This window comes from Sus scrofa, chromosome 16 (genome assembly GCF_000003025.6).
Source record: "Sus scrofa isolate TJ Tabasco breed Duroc chromosome 16, Sscrofa11.1, whole genome shotgun sequence".
In the NCBI taxonomy this organism is placed as follows: Eukaryota; Metazoa; Chordata; class Mammalia; order Artiodactyla; family Suidae; genus Sus; species Sus scrofa.
Genome location: NC_010458.4, coordinates 17,848,032 through 17,868,428, shown reverse-complemented (window position 1 = coordinate 17,868,428; position 20,397 = coordinate 17,848,032). Strand labels below are relative to the sequence as shown.

At 38.4% G+C, this 20,397-nt stretch overlaps 1 protein-coding gene across 1 annotated transcript; it reads right to left on the bottom strand.

The window, feature by feature from the left end:
* Positions 278-20,157, bottom strand: C16H5orf22 (chromosome 16 C5orf22 homolog). The gene is given in 10 exon segments (XM_003359737.4): positions 278-1,264; positions 4,568-4,707; positions 6,483-6,549; positions 8,388-8,466; positions 8,469-8,508; positions 8,757-8,819; positions 13,401-13,827; positions 16,439-16,588; positions 18,565-18,710; positions 19,966-20,157. Coding segments are annotated over 10 exon segments (1,326 nt in total). The 5' UTR covers positions 20,047-20,157; the 3' UTR covers positions 278-1,131.

Sequence of the window (20,397 nt, the reverse complement as noted above, 5' to 3'; positions counted from 1 at the left end):
AAAGTGACTGCTGTATTAGGAATGACGATCGATGGATTTTTTTTTCTTTAAATGCCATCCTACCTTTTAACAGAAAGCAAAGTAGGCAGTTAAAAATGATTGCCGAATACAAGGAATACTGATGTGGGGATGACTGGCAAATTAGGTAAATGGAAAAGTCCCATGATCAAGAGTGATTCAGGTAGGATCTCTTACTCATGGAGAGGCTGGTGACAGGCAGTTATATCCTTGGTATTTGCAGTAGATTGGAACAAAGGATTTAAAATTTTTCCTACTATTTACATAAAAAGCTGTTTTATTTGAAAAAATTATCAATCCAGACTGCCAATTAAGTGCCACTTAGGAATTATAATTGTAATTCATACCCATACTGACTATCTGGAGGCACAAAAAACCCTGAAGGGCATTTTTGAATAGCAAAAAAAAAAAAAAAAAAAAAAAAGTTGCATTTTGTTTGGTTGAATCTATTGAATAAAAGACCTCCTCGATACCAACAATGCTGAGAGCATTCCATAAGAGCTGGCCACAATCCCAAAAGTCTTGGAAAGGTAGACCTCCTGCAACATTCTCATGGGTTAGCAAGTTTATTGTTTCCTTTTCTGGTAGTAGCTTTTGAGAATGCTACTTTCCCGTAAGGCCAGGGTACCCTGAGTACTAAGAGCACGCCTCAGACATATTTGTGGTTCTCCTTTCCTTCATAACACTTCTCAGCAGTCCACCAAGAGGGCAGAGGGCTTGCCTATTCTGCTTGTTACCATATACCCAGCACTTAATCATGTCTGGCACATGTATGTGTTCAGTAAATGTCAGCAGAGTTAATGAATAAATGAATGAATCTCATACAGTCCAACCAACTTCGAGGGAAGAAGAGAAAAGATGGAAGAAACCCTCACAAAAGATAACAGTAATGGAATGGAATAAACATGAGCAACAGTTCCATCAACTGGGGTAGACTTGATGTCAGGAAAATTGTCATCATTCAACAAGCGGTGACATGTTTGGAGATTCAAAATACCTGAAAGATTTTAACTAAACATTAACATAAAAACAAAATTTTCTCTGGAAGACTTGTTTGCAATGAAAACCCTGTTACTACATGAAGATGTAACAGGAGCCTAGAGATGTGCTGTTTCAAGATGGAGCGGACTCTGCTGAGTACTCCAGGTGAATGTCTAGAGTCCCATAGAGGGAGCGCAGCACACTGAGGACTTTTTCTTGAATGGTGTCAACTTGCTCAGAAGGACAGTAATCATCCAGACTTGACCTGAAACCAATAAGAGAAAGAGAAAGGAAAAGAAAAATACACATAAATAGGATGAGATCACACTGTGTGGTGAGGAAAGCCTGCATGTGTTGATTTCAACGTAAGATTGAAATGAAACTGTGCTGAATTTCGGTATTTTACCTACCTAGTAGTAGGTAAAGGCTACTAAATGTTTACTCCATGTTGAATGCATTACATGAATTCTATTCTCTAATCTTCTCAGCAACTCTATGAACACCCCTTTAAAGTAGTGTGAAACAGAGAAAGATTAGCCTGCACAGGTCGCATAGCTCATGAGTGCTGGAGATGTGATTCAAAACCATACAGCATGTTTTCAAAGACTCGGAGCTTAATACTAGACCGCTATTTCCCTGAAAGGGAGATGCTGCTTGGGAACATTGGAGCTAATTATATTAGTGACAGGCATCGTGTTTCACATTCTTTTATTATGTGCACACTCAGGCTAAAAATTATGAGGGTGGAGGCTTTCCATCTGATAAAAGGTTTTTGCTTCTAAAAATAATTTGTTCACCACACAAGTGTACAGGATCATCCAAAAAGAATTGCACCAATGTGCTGGTATTAGAATTAGTTTCCTAGGCAGTACTGAGGAGAAAAGAGCAAAGTGAGATGGGGGGCAGGAATCTGTATTTTGGGTCTATCTAGAATCACCAACTGCAACTTGAGTGGCACCAGGCAGTCTCAATATCACAATGATTTGATCAGTGTCTCCTGGTTCTGGACTAGGGTGAGGAAAGCCACTGGAAGTCCCACTGGATTGAGAAGTGGCCTTGAAATCTTTATAGAAGGAAATGGAGTGCTATTTCGCCTACTCTTTATCATAAGAACTAAAGAAATAGTCTAAGACTTCTGATGAACTTATTTCCTTCTTTGGTGATTAGGTTATTTGGGGGGCTTGATGTTTGTTAATATTTAACACACAATAAATGATATAGAACAATTTTATTTTTTTAATTAATTAATTTTTTTTTTTTTTTTTTTTTTTTTTTACCATTTTCTTGGGCTGCTCCTGTGGCATATAGAGGTTCCCAGGCTAGGGGTCTAATTGGAGCTGTAGCCGCCAGCCTACACCACAGCCACAGCAACGCAACGTGGGATCCGAGCTGCGTCTGCAACCTACACTGCAGCTCACGGCAACACTGGATCCTTAACCCACTGAGTGAGGCCAGGGATCAAACCCGCAACCTTATGGTTCCTAGTCGGATTCGTTAACCACTGAGCCACGACGGGAACTCCCTGATATAGAACGATTTTAAATCATTAAATACTGTCTAACACATACATATGGATAAACACCTACTTTAAGAAATACTATATATAAAAGCTTATTAGCCTCAACAAATAAGGGGCACTTCAATGCTTTCACAAACATTTTTAGTTTCTTTAAACATTAGAGTGGTTCTAGATGAGGGAGTTTTGGAAATCTACAGGTATATTTCTGATTGTCACAATGACAACTAGGGGATCAGTAGAAGGGGGTAGTGCTGCTAGAGTGCTCACAATATATTGCAGGATGGTCCTACAGCATGAATTGTCTCTGTTCCGTGTAGTTTCCAAAGTCCACGGAGCACTTACGTAAGTGAAAAACCTGCTATTAACTTTTTGAGCCTAGAATACTCTACTATATACGAACAAAGTATTTTTGAAAATGGACTACATATGAATTAATTTTTCTAACTATGCAAATACGCTTTGAATTGAGGGAGGATGGGACTTTAAGTTCAGAACTTTACCAGGAGGTTGCTGTGAGAGAATAATCATGCTGCTACGGCAGCACTCCTCGTGTATTTGCGCCAACACAACACACTACTATCTGTCTGCATTTGCAGGTATTACATCTAGTTACTCTTTGTAAAGATTCCAGTTTGGTTTGGCATTTTAACATAAATTACTTTATTATCAATTATTCTCACTTTATGTTAAGAGTTTTTGGTTTGTGTATACATCAACATATACTTAAATTATGTGTATAGATAGGTTGTTCTATAAACTAAAAGTCTATGTGCCCGCCCAAATTGAAACTTAATCTCCGATGGGATTATATGTGGAGGTGGGGGAAAGGGGCTTCGGAAGTGCTCAGGTCATGAAGGGGATTAGTGCCTTTAGTAAAGAGGCCCCAAAGAGCATCTTCACCCCTGCCTCTTATGTGAGGTTATAGGGAGAAGATAGCTGTCTATGAGCCAGGAGGCAGGTCCTCACCAAACACTGAATCTGCTGGTGTCTTCACCTTGGACTTCCCAGGCGAGAGGATGTTAGAAATAAATTTCTGTTGTTAGAAGCCACTCAGTCTAAGATATTTTTTGTTACTGCAGCCTGAACCAAGTAGATCATTTACGTCATCTACGTATTATATATGATATCTAAATATATTTAAATTATGTGTGTATCTAGATTAGATTATCCATAAATTTCATTCAGGATGGTAAAAGGATTCACAAAATATTTGTGTAATGTATATATTACTCGCCTGTGCATTTAAAGTACTCATTTAGAAACTCATTTAGTTTCATACACAATGAGTCCAAAGATGAACACAGAAAAGAAACTTTTATTAAACTGTTGTAACTATTCAGCACATTAGTACATCCAAATTTAAAACACTGGCAGCAGCTAAATATTCATCTTTAGGACACAAAAACAGCAGTTCTTATGTTCAACTGAATAATATCACCAACTTCAAAGACAAGATAAGGATTATATGTTGTTTGGCAACCATCACTAATAGGAAAGAGAAAATATAACATCTGAATTTCAAGCAGAGTAGTTAAAAAATTGGGAAGAATTACCATGTTAGTAATCATTAGATTCATCTATGGAGATTGTATTACTTCCCCACTGCTGCTGTAACAAATTACTATAAATTTGGTGACATAAAGCATAACAAATTTATCATCTTATGGTTCTGCAGGAGGTCTGAAGTCCTAAAATAAAGGTGATGACAGGGATGCATCTCTTTTCTATGGAAGCATCTGTTCCCTTGCCTTTCCAGCTTCTAGAGTCGGCCTGCATTCCTTAGCTCAAAGCCCTGTCCTCCTTCTTTAAAACCAGCAGTTTATCATCTTCCATTCTCTCTCTCTGAGTTCCTGCCTTCCTTCTAATAAGGACCCTTGTGATTACACAGGGCTCACCCAGATAATCCAGGATAACCTCTTTATTTTCAAGACTGCTGAGTTATTCATATCTGCAAACTCCCTTTTGCCATATAAGGCAACATATTCACTGGTTCTGGAGATCAGCATGTGGACACATGTGGTTGGCCGTTTTTCAAGCTACCACACTTACCTTGCAATTGTCACAAGAGTAGGTTTTGGTAAATTTTTTAGAACATAATATACAGACTGAATAAGATATTCAATTTCTTTTTCTGTGCTGATATGGTGAGGAAGTTCTGAATAATCACAGGTTAGACCAGCCTGGTGAACCTGAAAAGAAGAAAATTAAAAATTACATGGTCATGATTCTTTTACCATTAATGGCTTTGTTGACAAAATTTTAATATTTTTGTGGATTAGGACCGTTTTTTTTCTTAATAGTTTGCATGCCACAGAAGTTATTTATTCTTTGAAGCTTTGGAAGAACTGGCCTGTACATGAGTTTGGGCCTGATGCCTTTTCTAGGAATAATTCTTTAACTATTTAATTTATTTTGTGATTATAGGTTCAGTTTCTGTCCTTATTGAGGCTATTTCGATAACATATTTTCAAGCAAATTATATCCATTTCACCTAGATTCTAAAAGCTGACATAAATCCGTATATAATATTCTCAACTTACCTTTCTTCCAACAAATTTTTACTTTTATTTTTTATTACTTAAAGAATTTTATTACATTTATAGGTGTACAACAATCGTCACAACCAAATTTTTTAAATACATGCAATGAGTACTATATTTAAAGCTTCAAGAGGATAGAAGAAGAGGTCTTCCTCCTACCTTATTGAACCTACTATTACGAGTTTCTTGTATATCCTTTATGTATAATCACATATATCGATATACACGTGTTTTAATGTAAACGACTGGTGTTCCCAGTCTTAGCACTTAATTAAATATGCCCGAGAACCAGAAATGGCTCACAGGCTGACATTTTGCAGCCTGTGCTTTAAAGTTTTGAGAACTAGAATTCAAATATGTTGAGGTTTTGCCTAGGGTACATAAGTGCGAAGCATGGAAAAAAATACTAATCTGCTATATTACTGGAGGCTCTGGATACATGCCAAAGATTTAATTGGCAATGATCAGTCAATGCACTAAAACGACAGACTCTGCATGTTCTTTTCTACTAAAATGATGAAAATAGAGTTCTAACCCTGTAGCTATGGCCACATCATATTTGGTTATATAATCTGCTACCAAGCCCATGCCATTCCTTTTTCTCAACAATGTACAAAACTGCTCTGCACCACCAGAAAATTCAGATGCAACGTAAAGTAGACCTGCATTGACACAGTCATTATCATATGAGCTCAAAGAGCTTTTAAACTCCAAGTGTCTTTTAACTATCTTTTTTTTTTTTTTTTTGTCTTTTTTGCCTTTTTAGGGCCGCACCTGCGGCACATGGAGGTTCCCAGGCTAGGGTTCCAATCGGAGCCACAGCTGCCGGCCTACACCACAGCCACAGCAACGCCAGATCCAAGTCGTGTCTGTGACCTACACCACAGCTCACGGCAATGATGGATCCTTAACCCACTGAGCGAGGCCAGGGATCAAACCTGCAACCTCATGGTTCCTAGTCAGATTCATTTCCTCTGTTGGCAAACAAAGTTATGCAGGTAATACAGTTAAGATGTGCTGCCACAATGCCTTCTTTTTGTTTGTTCTATCAGAAAAGTTTTCAGAGAGAGAGGAAAGAAAGGAGGAAGGGAGTATAAAAATGAATCAATAAAGAACAAATTTATAAACTGTATACTTTCTTTGCCAAGGAGAGCTTTGATCATAGACAAAATTAAAAAAAAAAAAAAAATCCACAGTGCTTTTTGCTTCATACACAAAATTGGCAAAAGTATGTTTTTCCTGGAAAACTTTTCCAGTGTTCTAGTTTTTAAAAATATGTATTTTTTCATTAAAAAAAAAAGTCCATTCACAATTTCCAGGAACACAAATCAAAGTGAATCACTTTAACAAAGAGCACATTTTTCTACCCAGAAAAATGCCTTTCTTAAGGAGTCAATTTTATATATTTTAATATAAATATTTACCATTTCATAGTCTGGTGCTTCCATCCGTTTTTTCAAACTCTGTACAAGTGGAACTAATGATTCCATTCTGGAAAAAAAGTCACTCCTCAATTAAACATCATACCACCACAACTAAAATTATAGTAGTAAATTACAAATTACACTAAAATTTACCATTAACAACATGTTCCATATGATGCTTGGGAAATGAAAGATGAAGTTGTTCAAATTATCATCTTAAAATATTAAGAAAGAAATGCACACTGCTATTTTCTTACCGAAAATATTACATATTGTGTAAAGATTGAAAATTGGCACAAAAGAAACTGAGATTTTCCTTTTCTTTAAAAATGGAAGTTCTTCTGTGATTTTAAAAATTATTTTGATCAGGAGTTCCTGCTGGGGCTCAGTGGTAAAGGACCAGACTAGTATCCATGAGGACGCTGGTTCAATCCCTGGCCTCGCTCCGTGGGTTAAGGATCCAGCATTGCTGTGAGCCGTGGTGTAGGTCACAGACGCAGCTCCATTTCGACCCCTAGCTTGGGAACTTCCATATGCTGTGGGCCCTGAAAAAAAATTTCTTTGGTCAGCAAGGAAACTAAGTGCCTTTAGCACACTGTGGTGAATGAAGACAGTTTCGTGAAATTTAAAAAATATTATACAATTACAACAAGAAAAGTTCTATATCATTTGACTTAATAACACTGGTGTTTTTAAGTTATTTAATAGAGGTGGAACTCTTTGGAAGCCCCAATTAATGTTTCCAGTATTCTAATACCTCCTCTACTAATATCCATTCACCTGCTGGGAGGAAAAAAATACAGAAAAAGGGAGCCATGGAGGCCTGTCACTCATCCTGTTACTTCTCTCCTTTTATTACCAATACTTTCTGGGGATGGGCTAATCACCCACCTCCTCCACTCCCTTAGGAATACTGAAGACTCCTTCATGCTGAGAAACTGACCCTTGAGGGACACGGTAACTTTGGGAACACTTTTCTTGCTGTCTTACTTTTTCTTTGTGCTATTCTTTTTTTCCTCCAATTCCAATCGAAGTCTACACTCACCACTGCTAGAGCCTTGTTGTTTCTTCACGTCTGCGACAGCACTGTCTCCATGTAGGTGGTGGAGAGCTAACTGGGCATACTTTGCAGGCATGGTGGGTTCCAGTGGAAGGTGGCTCCATCAATGGACTAGATTCAGGATTTTGGCTATTTGGTTTTGTTTTGTTTAAGTTTTAAACTTGGGTTGAGACAAAAATCACAAAATAGTAGGTTCTCCAATACTTCTTGGAAGAAAACATATTCTGTAACTTATTTATCTCCCTCTTCTATCATAATTTCAAAAAGAGGGAATCATCTTTAGAACTGGCTCCCTCCGCTGGAGAGAAAAAGCATTAACTTATGTTAAAGTGCCTGGTCAGTATTTACTGACATGATTAACACTACTATGGTTTATTTTTCCACACCACTGCTCTCTTTAGTGACCCTAAAGTCTTAAGATATTTAAATTTCAGGGATATTTCTGAAAATTTTATATATAAGTAAAAACTTCACTAGGTATTTTGAATAGGTTAAAAAGCAATTTATCAGAGTTCCCACTGTAGCTCAGTGGTAATGAACCTGACAAGTATCCATGAGGATGCAGGTTCAATCCCTGGCCTCGCTCAGTGGGTTTAGGATCCAGATTGCTGTGAGCTGCGGTATAGGTTGAAGATGTGGCCTGGATCCAGCTTTGCTGTGGTTGTGGTGTAGCCTGGCAGCTGCAGCTCCATTTTGACCCCTAGCATGGGAATTCCATATGCCGTGGGTATGGCTCTATTAAAAAAAAAAAGGCAATTTATCTAGCAAATTTAGCAATACATCAAGGACTAAAATATGGTAGAGTTGGAGAAAAACAAAACAAAACAAAACACTGAGGGTCTTACCCAGGATTTGAAGCCCATTTCTGTACAGTCTCTTCATCATCACCATCACACAAATCAGCAAAAGCAGCTTCTAAATCTCTAATTGATGAATTCGAGTATCAACACAATCTACCAGATCTTCCTTTAAACACATTGAAAAGCTGAGATTATACAGACATTCTTCAAAAAAATAAGTGAAATCTCATTACAATGAAAATCTAGTTCAAATAGTTGAAACATGATTTCTAAGTACTAACCATGGGTTTCTTGGGGAACCAAGAAACACACAGAAGATTTTGGACAGTTTTTTGCGAGTTCTCTAATATCATGTGAGATATTAATAGACATATTTAAAATAAATAAACCCCAAAAGAAACAAGTGGAGGATACCTCTGTCAGGTTGGTACCAGGCTTTTTAAATTGGTACAGCTCTTGCAATATTTTGTACTCTTCCTGGAAGACAAAACAACAAATCTATATAACTGAAAAAAATTAATTTTTTCAATGATACATTTAAATAAAAATTGGCTGTGATACAAGAACAGGTTAGATAATCAATTAAAGGTTAGTCTTGGAAAATCAGGCAAAATGTAAAATTCATTTTTCACTGTAAATATTATCACATCTTTAGGGTAATCCTATCAATCTAGGCATGACAAGGATGTATAAAATCTGACTATGGAAGAAGACTTGATGGCTAACATGCAATGAGATAAAAATATTTCTAAAAATATTCTACTTTATAAATGGATACATCCTAGGATCTAAACAGACTTTAGCTATTTATAGGAAATACACATATCTTTATTTTTAATTAATTTATTTTTTGCCATGCCCGCAGCATGTGGAAATTCCTCGGCAAGGGACTGAACCTGTGCCACAGCAATGATCTGAGCTGCTGTGGTGACGATGCCGGATCCTTAACCCACTAGCCATAAGGGAACTCCTACACATATCTTTAATAATAACAATAAGAAAACTCTCCATGTTCTCTTTTCAGCCCTTTCCCTGGCCACAGACGAGAACTCTGGAGTACAAAGGCAATCCTAGGGAGTTCCCATCGTGGCTCAGTGGTTAACGAATCCGACTAGGAACCATGAGGTTGCGGGTTCGATCCCTGGTCTTGCTCAGTGGGTTAAGGATCCAGCATTGCAGTGAGCTGTGGTGTACGTTGCAGACCTGGCTCGGATCCCAAGTTGCTATGTTTCCGGCGTAGCCTGGTGGCTACAGCTCCGATTAGACCCCTAGCCTGGGAACCTCCGTATGCCATGGGAGCGGCCCTAGAAAAGGCAAAAAGACAAAAAAAAAGGCATCCTAGAGGCAGATACAATGGAAGGACTTTGCAGGAGAATGTCTCCCTCATTTAGCATAGGCAGGCAGCCCTATTATAGATGGCTATATCTGTCCATAATAATTCTACCTAGGAGCACTGGCAGGAAAACGTTACATCTCAAGAACTAAAATTCCTTAGGCACAATGCTATGACACTAACCTCATCATTACAATCCTGTGAATTACGTATGATTATTATTTTGATTTTTTTTGCTTTTCTTTTTAGGGGCCGTGCCTGCGGCACATGGAAGTTCTCAGGCTAGAGGCTGAATTGGAGCTGCAGCTGCTGGCCTATACCACAGCTATAGCCAGTATAGGATCCAAACTGCCTTTGGGACCCACACCACAGCTCACGGCCAACACCAGATCCTTAACCCCACTGAGCAAGGCTAGGGATTGAACCCGCATCCTCATGGATGCTAGTCGGGTCTGCAATCCACTGAACCACAATTCCTTATTTTGATTTTATACTTAAAGAAACTGTGGGTCAGAAAGGTTAAGTAACCTTCCCAAGACCATAGAGCAAATAAGCAGTAGAAGTACAAACAGAACTTATTCTGACTTCTGAACATGTTCTTTAAAAAACAGTGGTTAAATTATAAAGTATTATACATGCTCTTTTCAAAAAGTTCCACAATACAAAAGGGTATAAAGGAAACAAAACCCCCACTTTCCCTGGTTTCCTGATAGCCCTGGAAAAGGAGTAACTTCCATTAAGTTCCTTATGCAACCTCTTAGAAGTTTCCACTACAAATATCTGGTGAATATATTTGTAGGATAAATTTCTAAAGTAAATTTCCTCAGCTTGAGGTATGCCCTTTCTTCATGTTTTCTAAATATTTCTAAGGTCATTTCATAATTCTGAAACCTGGGAGTTACAGTCACTGGTCCATATTCGAGAGCAGGAAAGAGATTGAGGGCAATTTTTCTCCCTTATTTGCAAGTTGAGAGAGCACTCTAGGTCCCCAGTTCTTGCTCCAGATTACACTTCAGTTGGGTTTGAACTGTGCAGATCCACTTGTACATGGGTATTTTTCACTGTATTGAAAACATTTTTGGAGATTTGCAACAATTTGAAAAAATTCACAGACCAACTGCATAACCTATATAGTAAAAATTAAGTAAAAGTTAGGTATGTCATGAATGCACAAAATATATGTCAATCTAGCCTATCCTCCTTACACAGACATAAGGTGAATGATAGTTAATATAAATTTAGTAATGTGTTAGTTTTCCTACTGTTCTGTAGTTTTGTTTGGGGTTTTTCTGGCTGCACCTGTAGCATATGGAAGTTCCTGGGCCAGGGCCTGAACCCCTGGTGCAGCTGTGGCAACACTAGATCCTTAAGCCACTGTACCACAACAGAACATCCTGTTTTTATAATTTTATTTTCAAAGAATTATATTACTGTACACTATGCCTCTGTCTCTAATTAGAGAAACTGTATCAACTTATCATAGGTAAGTGATTTTTTAAAAAAATATGATGTTTCTAATACTGTATTATGAATATGATACTAATATGGTATGCCATAAAATTTTTATAATGATTCCTTCATTAGCGTACAGGCTAGGCCACTGTAAAATAACTGTATTTATTATACCAGGCTACCATAAAGCCATCACACTGCTGTTTCCTCATTATCAATGTACGAATTGTTATAACTGTAAATAAATATGAATTTGCCACATTATCTTTCATTGTTGTTACCTAGTGTTAGTAATACGTGTAACAGTGTTTTGCATCATACAAGACAATACTGATATAAGTAATGACAGATGATTCACCTTATAAACATGATGTAAACTTATGGGATGGATAAATACAATACAGTACTGTAAATGTATTTTCCTACGATTTTCTCAACATTTTCCCTTCTCTTGCTTACTTTAAGAATACAGTATATTGGGAGTTCCCGTCGTGGCACAGTGGTTAATGAATCCGACTAGGAACCACGAGGTTGCAGGTTCGATCCCTGGCCTTGCTCAGTGGGTTAAGGATCCAGCGTTGCCATGAGCTGTGGTGTGGGTCGCAGATGCGACTCGGATCCTGAGTTGCTGTGGCTCTGGCGTAGGCCAGCGGCTACAGCTCTGACTAGACCTCTAGCCTGGGAACCTCCACATGCTGTGGGTGTGGCCCTAAAAAAGGACAAAAGACAAAAAAAAAAAAAGAATACAGTATACAATACAAATAACATACAAAATGTGTTAATTTACTGTTTTACACTATCTTCAGTAAGGCTTCTGGTCAACAGTAGGTTATTAGTAGTTAAATTGGGGGGTAGTTAAAAGTTACGCCTGGATTTTTTTTTTTTCCCTGTCTTTTTGCCTTTTGAGGGCTACTCCCGTGGCACGTGGAGGTTTCCAGGCTAGGGGTCTAATCGGAGCTGAAGCCACTGGCCTATGCCAGAGCCACAGGAACTCGGGATCCAAGCCGTGTCTGTGACCTACACCACAGCTCACTGCAATGCCGGATCCTTAACCCACTGAGTGAGGCCAGGGATGGAACCCACAGCCTCGTGGTCCCTAGTCGGATTCGTTAACCACTAAGCCATGACGGGAACTCCTACACCTGGATTTTTGACTGCACTGGAGATCAGCACCCCCAACCTCTTTGACGTTCAAGGGTCAACTGCGAATCTTCAAATCTTACCTATTTTTAATCAGTACCTATTAGAGGTCTTAGATAATTTAGATAAATCACAATGCCTTCAGATATGTATACAGAATAAGTATTATAAAGTGCAACATCTTCATTATAAATCAAATACTAAATTTAGGTAGAAAAAAGACAGTTAATTTGAATCCCCAAAGAACAGATCTGGTACCACCTCCTGTATGTTAAGGTAAGCGGTTACATGTGCTCAGAAAATGAATGCAGGAGTGGTCACTTGGATCATGATTTTATCAGTTTCTTAAATGCATACATAGTTCTGTCTCAGATCTGTACATGCTAATATTGCCTGGTGATTTGCATTTAAGGTCTGAGGAGGTACCCTGAGGCTCACACGATTGAATCACTAGTTACAACTAGTATACGTGTAATCAGGCACCTCACTGCTCAGGGAAAGGTTTGTCACACAGGCTTTTACATACAGACTATCTCTGGAAAGATATACCAAGAAACTAGCTATGGTACTTCTTTCTAAAAAACTGAGGGGGAGTCCCTGCTGTGGCTCAGGGGAAACGAATCTGACTAGGAACCATGAAGTTGCAGGTTTGCTCCTGGCTTCGCTCAGTGGGTTAAGGATCTGGCATTGCCGTGAGCTGTGGTATAGGTCACAAAAGCGGCTCAGATCTGATGTTGCTGTGGTTGGCCGTAGGCCGGCAGTTATAGCTCTGATTCGACCCCTAGTCTAGGAACCTCCATATGCTGCAGTTGTAGCCCTAAAAAACAAAACAAACAAACAAATAAAAAACTGAGGGAATGGGGAGAGGACAAGAAAAAAAAGCAAAATAGCAAACACTATCTAGAGCAGGGATTAGCAACCTACAGGGTACAACTTATTTTTGTACAGCCCTCCAGTTAAGAATGGTACAGACAACTCTAAAGAGTATAAAAATAAATACAAAGAATATGTGACAGAGACCATATGGGGCCCCACATACAGAAACTGGCTCTCTGCAGAAAGTTTGCTGATCCCTGATCTAGAGAAATATCGTACAATTTTCCAGAGTCACATTTGAAAAATACCACACTTACCTGAGTGAACATTTCTTTGAAGGGGTTTTTGACTGAAAAAAAATCTAAGTCAATATCTAAAATAAATGCATCCCTGTTCTCCAAAATTTTCAGAATTTCTCCAGTGCTCACTGTAGTCTGGCATTCCTGGCTTTCAGAACATGAACATGATGGTTGTAGACAGGTCTGGTCCCTTTTCTGGGTCACCACGTCCTTTTCCAGTCCTTCTGAATAAGATTTACCATTAGTAGAGGCAGGGTTTTCTCCATCCTCCAGTGCTAGCTTTGGCTTCTTAGCAGAGGACACTGTATCTTTTTCTTCTTGATTGTTACAGAGTTTATAAGGTTTTACCATAATCACATCCAATTGTAAAGGTTTTGGGTTCTCTAGCTGGTCTTCAGTTACATAAAGACCATCGCTTAGGAAGTAATGATCTGTACTTGTAACCCTGGATCAGAGAAAAAAAGTATTTTAAAGATGAGTGGACAAAAAAGCTGATATTTCAGACAGTTTCAGAAATGTAAGGTCATATTCGACAAAAACTGGGAGCTGTCTCTATTATTTGTACTTTCTGTTCTTCTATAGAAATAGGGTTCCCCAAATTTTTAGCTGAGCACACAATTTCCCAGAGTAAAGACCGTATTTCATAGTACAGCTAGGTGTAGCCATTTGCCCAAGTTCTGGCCAAAAGCTGTGAGTAGAAAAGAATAGTAAGAGCTTCACTTTCCACTGCCCACTGACTGGCATATGAACACAGAAATGGCAAGCCTGGCTTAGACTCTGAGGACAAAGGCAACATTCTAGCGATGGTAGAGCAAAAAGACAGAAGAAACTAGGGTTGTCTGAACCGCAGGGCTGCCATATTGGCCCTAGGCTGTCTGTGGCAAACTATTAACATGAGAAAGAAATAAATGATCCCGTTTAGCCAGTGCTTCAGATCTCTCACATACCAGCTGGAACTTTATCCAAAAAAAATTACTTGAGAAAAACTATACCTGTAAATAATTTCTGCCCACCACCTCCCCTTTTTTGGTCTTTTTAGGGCCGCACCCAGGGCTTATGGAGGTTCCTAGGCTAGGGGTCCAATCAGAGCTGTAGCTGCCGCCCTACACCACAGCCACAGCAATGCAGGATCCTTAACCCACTGAGCGAGGCCAGGGATTGAACCCAAGTCCTCATGGATATTAGTCAAGCGCATTAACCACTGAGCCACAAGGGGAACTCCTGGAAATATTTTCTCTTAATAGAAGCACCAACATATTTCAAAGCTTCATTAAATTTTATATAATCGTAATATTTTAAAATGAAAAGCAACCTAAAAAAATCTTGCACATGTACAGAATGCATTTCACAAGTTGCAGATTCTGATTTTAGACACATCAACATGTTCTTAGCTTTTCAACTATATTATGCTTTGGCAAATACTTTGAAAAGCAAAACCAAGTGCTTCTTCTAGGACCTATCCAATTAAAATAATGGTTAATATTTATTTCCTACCTGCCCTCCTGCAGCACATGCAGCCTTAAATTTAAAAAATATATAACTTTCCAAAAAGATATAATAAAACCAAAGTCCAAGCTTATTAAAAACTGCCAACCTAAGAAATACAAAGGCTGTTTCCCCCGCCTACATCTGTATTTTTCTTTAATAAGGAACGTTTTACTTTGTTCATATCTGTACAAGCACACACACATCTTAGACTGCTGCATACCTATATGTGTGTCTCTTCCATAAATTTCTACTTGCAGGATTAACTAAAATCATGAGATAATCCAAAGCTTCCTAATATTGTTATTACACACTGAGTTTCAAAAGTCTGTTTCAGGTTGCTCAAAACAACTGGATTTTGCAGAAATCTGTTACAGGTTAAATTAGGCCTACTTATCAAAGCAGTCAATAAAAACCCTACCACTCTTTCATATAAACTATTATTATGTATAATATTTACTATATGTGGAGCCCTATTTATTATATCCTCAATAAGTACAATTTTCATGTATACACAAGAAAGTTATTTGTCCAGCTAAGAACATTCAAAAGCTACTTGTATCATTAAAGATAAATCAAAAATAAATATCATTGTCAATGTATTTGCATTTCATCCCACTATCCTTCAGGCTTTAGAAAGTTATGATTCCACTGCTTAAAACATGCCTTCTGAAACAAGAGAATTTAGAAAGCCAAGAATGTTCTGTTATTTCTAAAGTTATTGCAGCATCACGAGATAAACAATATATTGGTTAAATAGTTTATACAACAAAAATAGTTGCACATGTAACTCAAGTTAACTCGAGCATTAAAATATACTGTTATTTAATTTTTTTTTTTTTTTTTTTTTCCTTTTTAGGCATATGGAGGTTCCCAGGCTCGGGGTCAAATCGGAGCTGCCGGCCTACACCATAGCCACAGCAATGAGGTATTCCAGCTGCGTCTTTGACCTACACCACAACTCACGGCAACGTCAGATCCCTAACCCACTGAGTGAGGCCAGGGATTGAACCCACAACCTCATGGTTCCTAATCGGATTTGTTTCTGCTGCACCTCGATGGGAACTCCATGATGCTGTTATTTAATTTAGAATAAGTAATTATCTAAAGCTAATCGTATTAATAAAATTAAAATCACATTAATAAAAATCAAATTAAAATACCAAATCTACTTTTCAGCCACTGAATTTCTAAAAAAACAACAAAGTGAGATAATTTTGCTTCTTCACTGCTAATTGTTAAATTCAGCGGCCAAAAGTTACACTGGAAACAAATAATAAAATGTATCATTAAATATATGTCTATATAATGGATTTAATGGAGTTAGTCATCAAAGAGCCAAGATTCCAGAGGATAAAAATCATGTTATTCAAAACCCAACTTGACTAGCAACAAAACAGTGTGTGGAAAAGATTAAGAAACTTGAAAACTTGTTCCTGATGTTTTGAGAACACTTTTTGGAAGGGTTGAAGACTAAGTTGTGTGCAGAGATACCTACAAGTTATTATAGGGATCCAAAATCAGATAGAAGCATTCAATTCCTTTCATACTCATAAATACAAGGAAATTACCTGATTGTTGTTGTAGAAGTGTCTTTGCCGACCAAAAAGTGATGTTTGCCCTCTCTGATTTGCTCAGCCCATGTGGGATGAAGCCATATTACGTGAGAAAAATGGCCAGCATAAACTGCAGGCATAATCCAATTTTCAATACTTAATTCTCTGGAAAAGAAATAGGGGGGAAACATGGCAACTACTAGTGAGTCATTTTCTCCAAATGTAATTTCATTCACAAAACTATTTTAAGACAGCAGGTCTCAAAGTGTGGTCCAAGGACCCTTACAAGGTTTCCTGAGACTTTTCAACATGATTACTAGTTCAAACAGTTTTCCTAATAACACCAAGACACTATTTCCCTTTTTTATTATATTGACATTTACACTGATGGTACAAGGCAATGGTGGTTGACATCCTAAGATTAACCAAGGTAAAGGCACCAAACTCTTCTAGTAGTCACTACCAAGCACTAGTGCCCCAAACACCCATCCAGTTTCACATGATAACGTCTTTCATAATTTTATTTAACTTTGATACTGAGTATACATTTTTAAATAATCTGTGTGGCAAAATGGAAAGTGTACAAAGTATTCTTCTACATACTTTGAAATACAAAGGTCATCTCAAGGAAAAGTACTTGTAATTGAATTGCAAGCTGAACACCATTTTTCTTGAAAGGGAGATTGACTGATAAACCATAGCTGTTCCAACTTGAATCTGAATTGCTGGATTCTACATTCCAACTAAGCGTTAAGAAACAAGTCAAATTTTGGCATAGTATTAAAGAATACCCATAATTATCTGAAAAGGATAAGAAAATACTCTTCCTGAATTTCCTTCATGTACTTCCATCCAAACAACACATGGTAACAAATTGAATGGAGAATCTGAGAATCCAGCGGTCTTCTATAAAGGCAAATATTAAGAGATCTGCATTGCACTGCTACTCTTCAAAGTTTTTTTTTTTCCTGCTTTAGAAAATATATCTGTTTTCCAAAAAAATATTTTATTTATGCTAACATATAAAAGTATCATTTTGAAATGAATTCATATTTTAAGCATTTCTCAGTTTTAATTTCATATATGGTAAGTATCAATAGATATAACCCACATAAAAAAAAAAAACTCAAGAATTTTTAAAGTTATACAGGAACCCTGAGATTAAAAATGTTTAAAAATGTATTCTACAACTAACTCTAAGTGGTCATACATGCTTCGTAATTCCTTTCAACTTCTAAAATATAAACCTCTAAATATAAAAGACAGTAAGGACAATGGTAGCACTACCACATTTCTTTAGAAATTAGTGTGCTGAGTTTTAGTGTCAACTAAAAGAAATGCAGCAGGCTAAAATTAATTCTCACAAGCATCTGTTTTTAATTTTGTATTATAACAAGAAAATTACTGCTATATAACTTTTCATAGTGTATGAACAGCTATATTGTGACAAATACATAAGAGACACTGACAGAATTTCAGGGAACTTATTACTGAAGAGAGACTAGTAAGTCACTATTTAGAGATACACTAGGTATGTCTTTCTTGAAGAATAGGGTACAATTTCACATCCATCTCTATGATTCTATATAACTGAAAGTCAATAGGATTTGTGACCTGAAAATAAAAAAACTGAGCAGTTGGAAGAACTCAATACTGAAAGAAAGCATAAATTAAAGATGTGCTGCTTATACAATTACTGAACTATGTGTTCAAGACATTTTTTTGTGTCTCCGTATCCCGACTTTTACAGGGAAAAAGGAAATAATTTCTAAAGTCTCTTCTACTTCTACTTTTAAAATCCTATATTCTAAAGCAGAGGGTGGCAAACATTGGCTGGGCCACTGGTTTTTGCAAATAAAGTTTTACTGGAACACAGCCACTGATACTTGCTGATGCTGTGTTTACAGCTGCTTTCACACTATAAAGGCAAAAATAAGCAGGTGCACCATATGGCCAGCAAGCCTAAAATATTTACTATCTGGCCCTTTAAGAACAAGTTTGTTCATACTTGCTATAAATAAAAAAGGCAAACAAAACAAAAGCAAAACTCAGGAGCTTCGAAAAAACTATTTCCCATAACTGCTTATCATCTACCACAAATTGTATTTCGGGCACATAAGAGATCATTAACAAAATATTACCCAAAAAGCGTTTCCTTATCAAATACAGTGTCAGCTGGCATATTCACAGGAATAAGGAGGTCTGGATGTGAATCAAAATGCACAAAACTTATGTTACTTGCAGGAAGATGCTTTGAGCCAATGGCCCGGTATATAAAAGGCAGAACCTGTAAAAGACACAGGCACACATTCAGAATAGGCACTGACATCATGAACATACACCCAACTGCACGCTGAAAAATAATGCTAAACATAATTGCATATAATTTGAGTCCACCAAGTTGTTAAAAAGTAGGAAAATATAAAATTTGTTCATTGAAGATGGGTATAGATAATCATCTTAAGCTTTATTTTTTCCTCAGAACTTCCAGGTTACACTTCTGAAGGCTTTAGTGGGCATCTCTGGCTGCCATGTTGCCTCCACCATGAACTAAAGATAGCGTGGGGAGGCAGACAAGGACTGGCACTCGGGGAAAAAACTGATAGTTAATACACATTCTGGCACTAAAGGTATGCTCTGGACACTCTGGGTCTCTGGGCCTTTTCTATACTTTTAGGCTATGTGGTCTACAAGGCTCTGTGTTCTGTTTCAGTCTTTAGAGTTATAAGTTGAAGACTGAATTTGAAAGCACCACCAAACCCAAGCTTGCTCTTTTCTCCCAGATCCATATGCACTACATCTAGGTCCCCAGAAATCCAACTTCCTTTTTATTCTCTTATCTTTTTCCATCCACAAATCTGGAATCACCCTCTTCCTCTTTAATATCCAGAGAACTCTCAAGACATACTACTGCTATTAAAAAAAAAAAAAAAAAAAAAAAAGAAAGAAAAAAGACTTAGATCCATGGGACTCTCGAAGGCTTTCGGAAGTCTAGATTACAACAGGTATCCTAAAGCAGCAATACTACAGATACAGAAAATATCTTTAATGTTTATAAATGCGGTGTTAAAAGATTTAGGCACGCACTCTGCACACAATAATACTCCTAAAGGACTTATGAATGAGCAACACTTAGTACCCACGTCACAGATGACAGTTCACATTCTTAACAAAAAGCTTCCCCCTTACACAGCAGGGCTGTGATGGAGATGCCAGGAGACAGTAAAGAAATCTGCGTTAAAGTGCAGGTTAAGGACTCCGGGCTCTGTAGTTCGACCGCCCACGTTCGAATCCTGACACCACTAGTTTGCTAAAGTGTTGTGGGATTTCGAACAAACCGCGGGGGTTAAATGAGCTGCCGGGCACTGCATAAACGTCTGCGCCTACTCTTCCAAGCTAGCCCGTTTGGTGTTTCCCCCACAGCAATGCAATTCGAGTGAATTACTAATTCTCGTCATCTCTCTGGCCTCCGAGGCCGAGGCTCCGCCGCTCCCTAAGTCCTCGGGCGATTCTGCCCCAGCGTCCGGCAGCCACCCGCTCACCTCCTGATGATCCTCCACCACCCAAACGGGGAGCTCCGGGTAGCACCGGAGCCGGGGGCGCTCTCCCGCGGAGTCACTCATGTTTTCGCGCGGGGAAGCGTCTCAGCGAGCCTGAAGCTCAGTGCGAAGACGCCGGCCTGCCGCAGCTGTGGCCCTGCCTCCACTCCCGGGTGGAAACGCGCGCTCACCCGGTTGCGGTTCCGGGTTGGAGAACGTAAGGGGCAGGGGGAGAGCACCGGAGGGCTTGACGAAGGCGATTGGCTTAGATTTCCGTCGCTCTTATTGATGCGCCAATCACTGCGCACAAGGCGCTGCGGCGAGTCCAGGAGCTTTCCCTACTGTGGTCCAGCTTTCAGGTTTGCTTTTAATTCTCTCGGTTTCCTGTTCCGGAGGCGCAGGCGGCGCTAAGGTCTTGGCGGCTCCGCTATATAA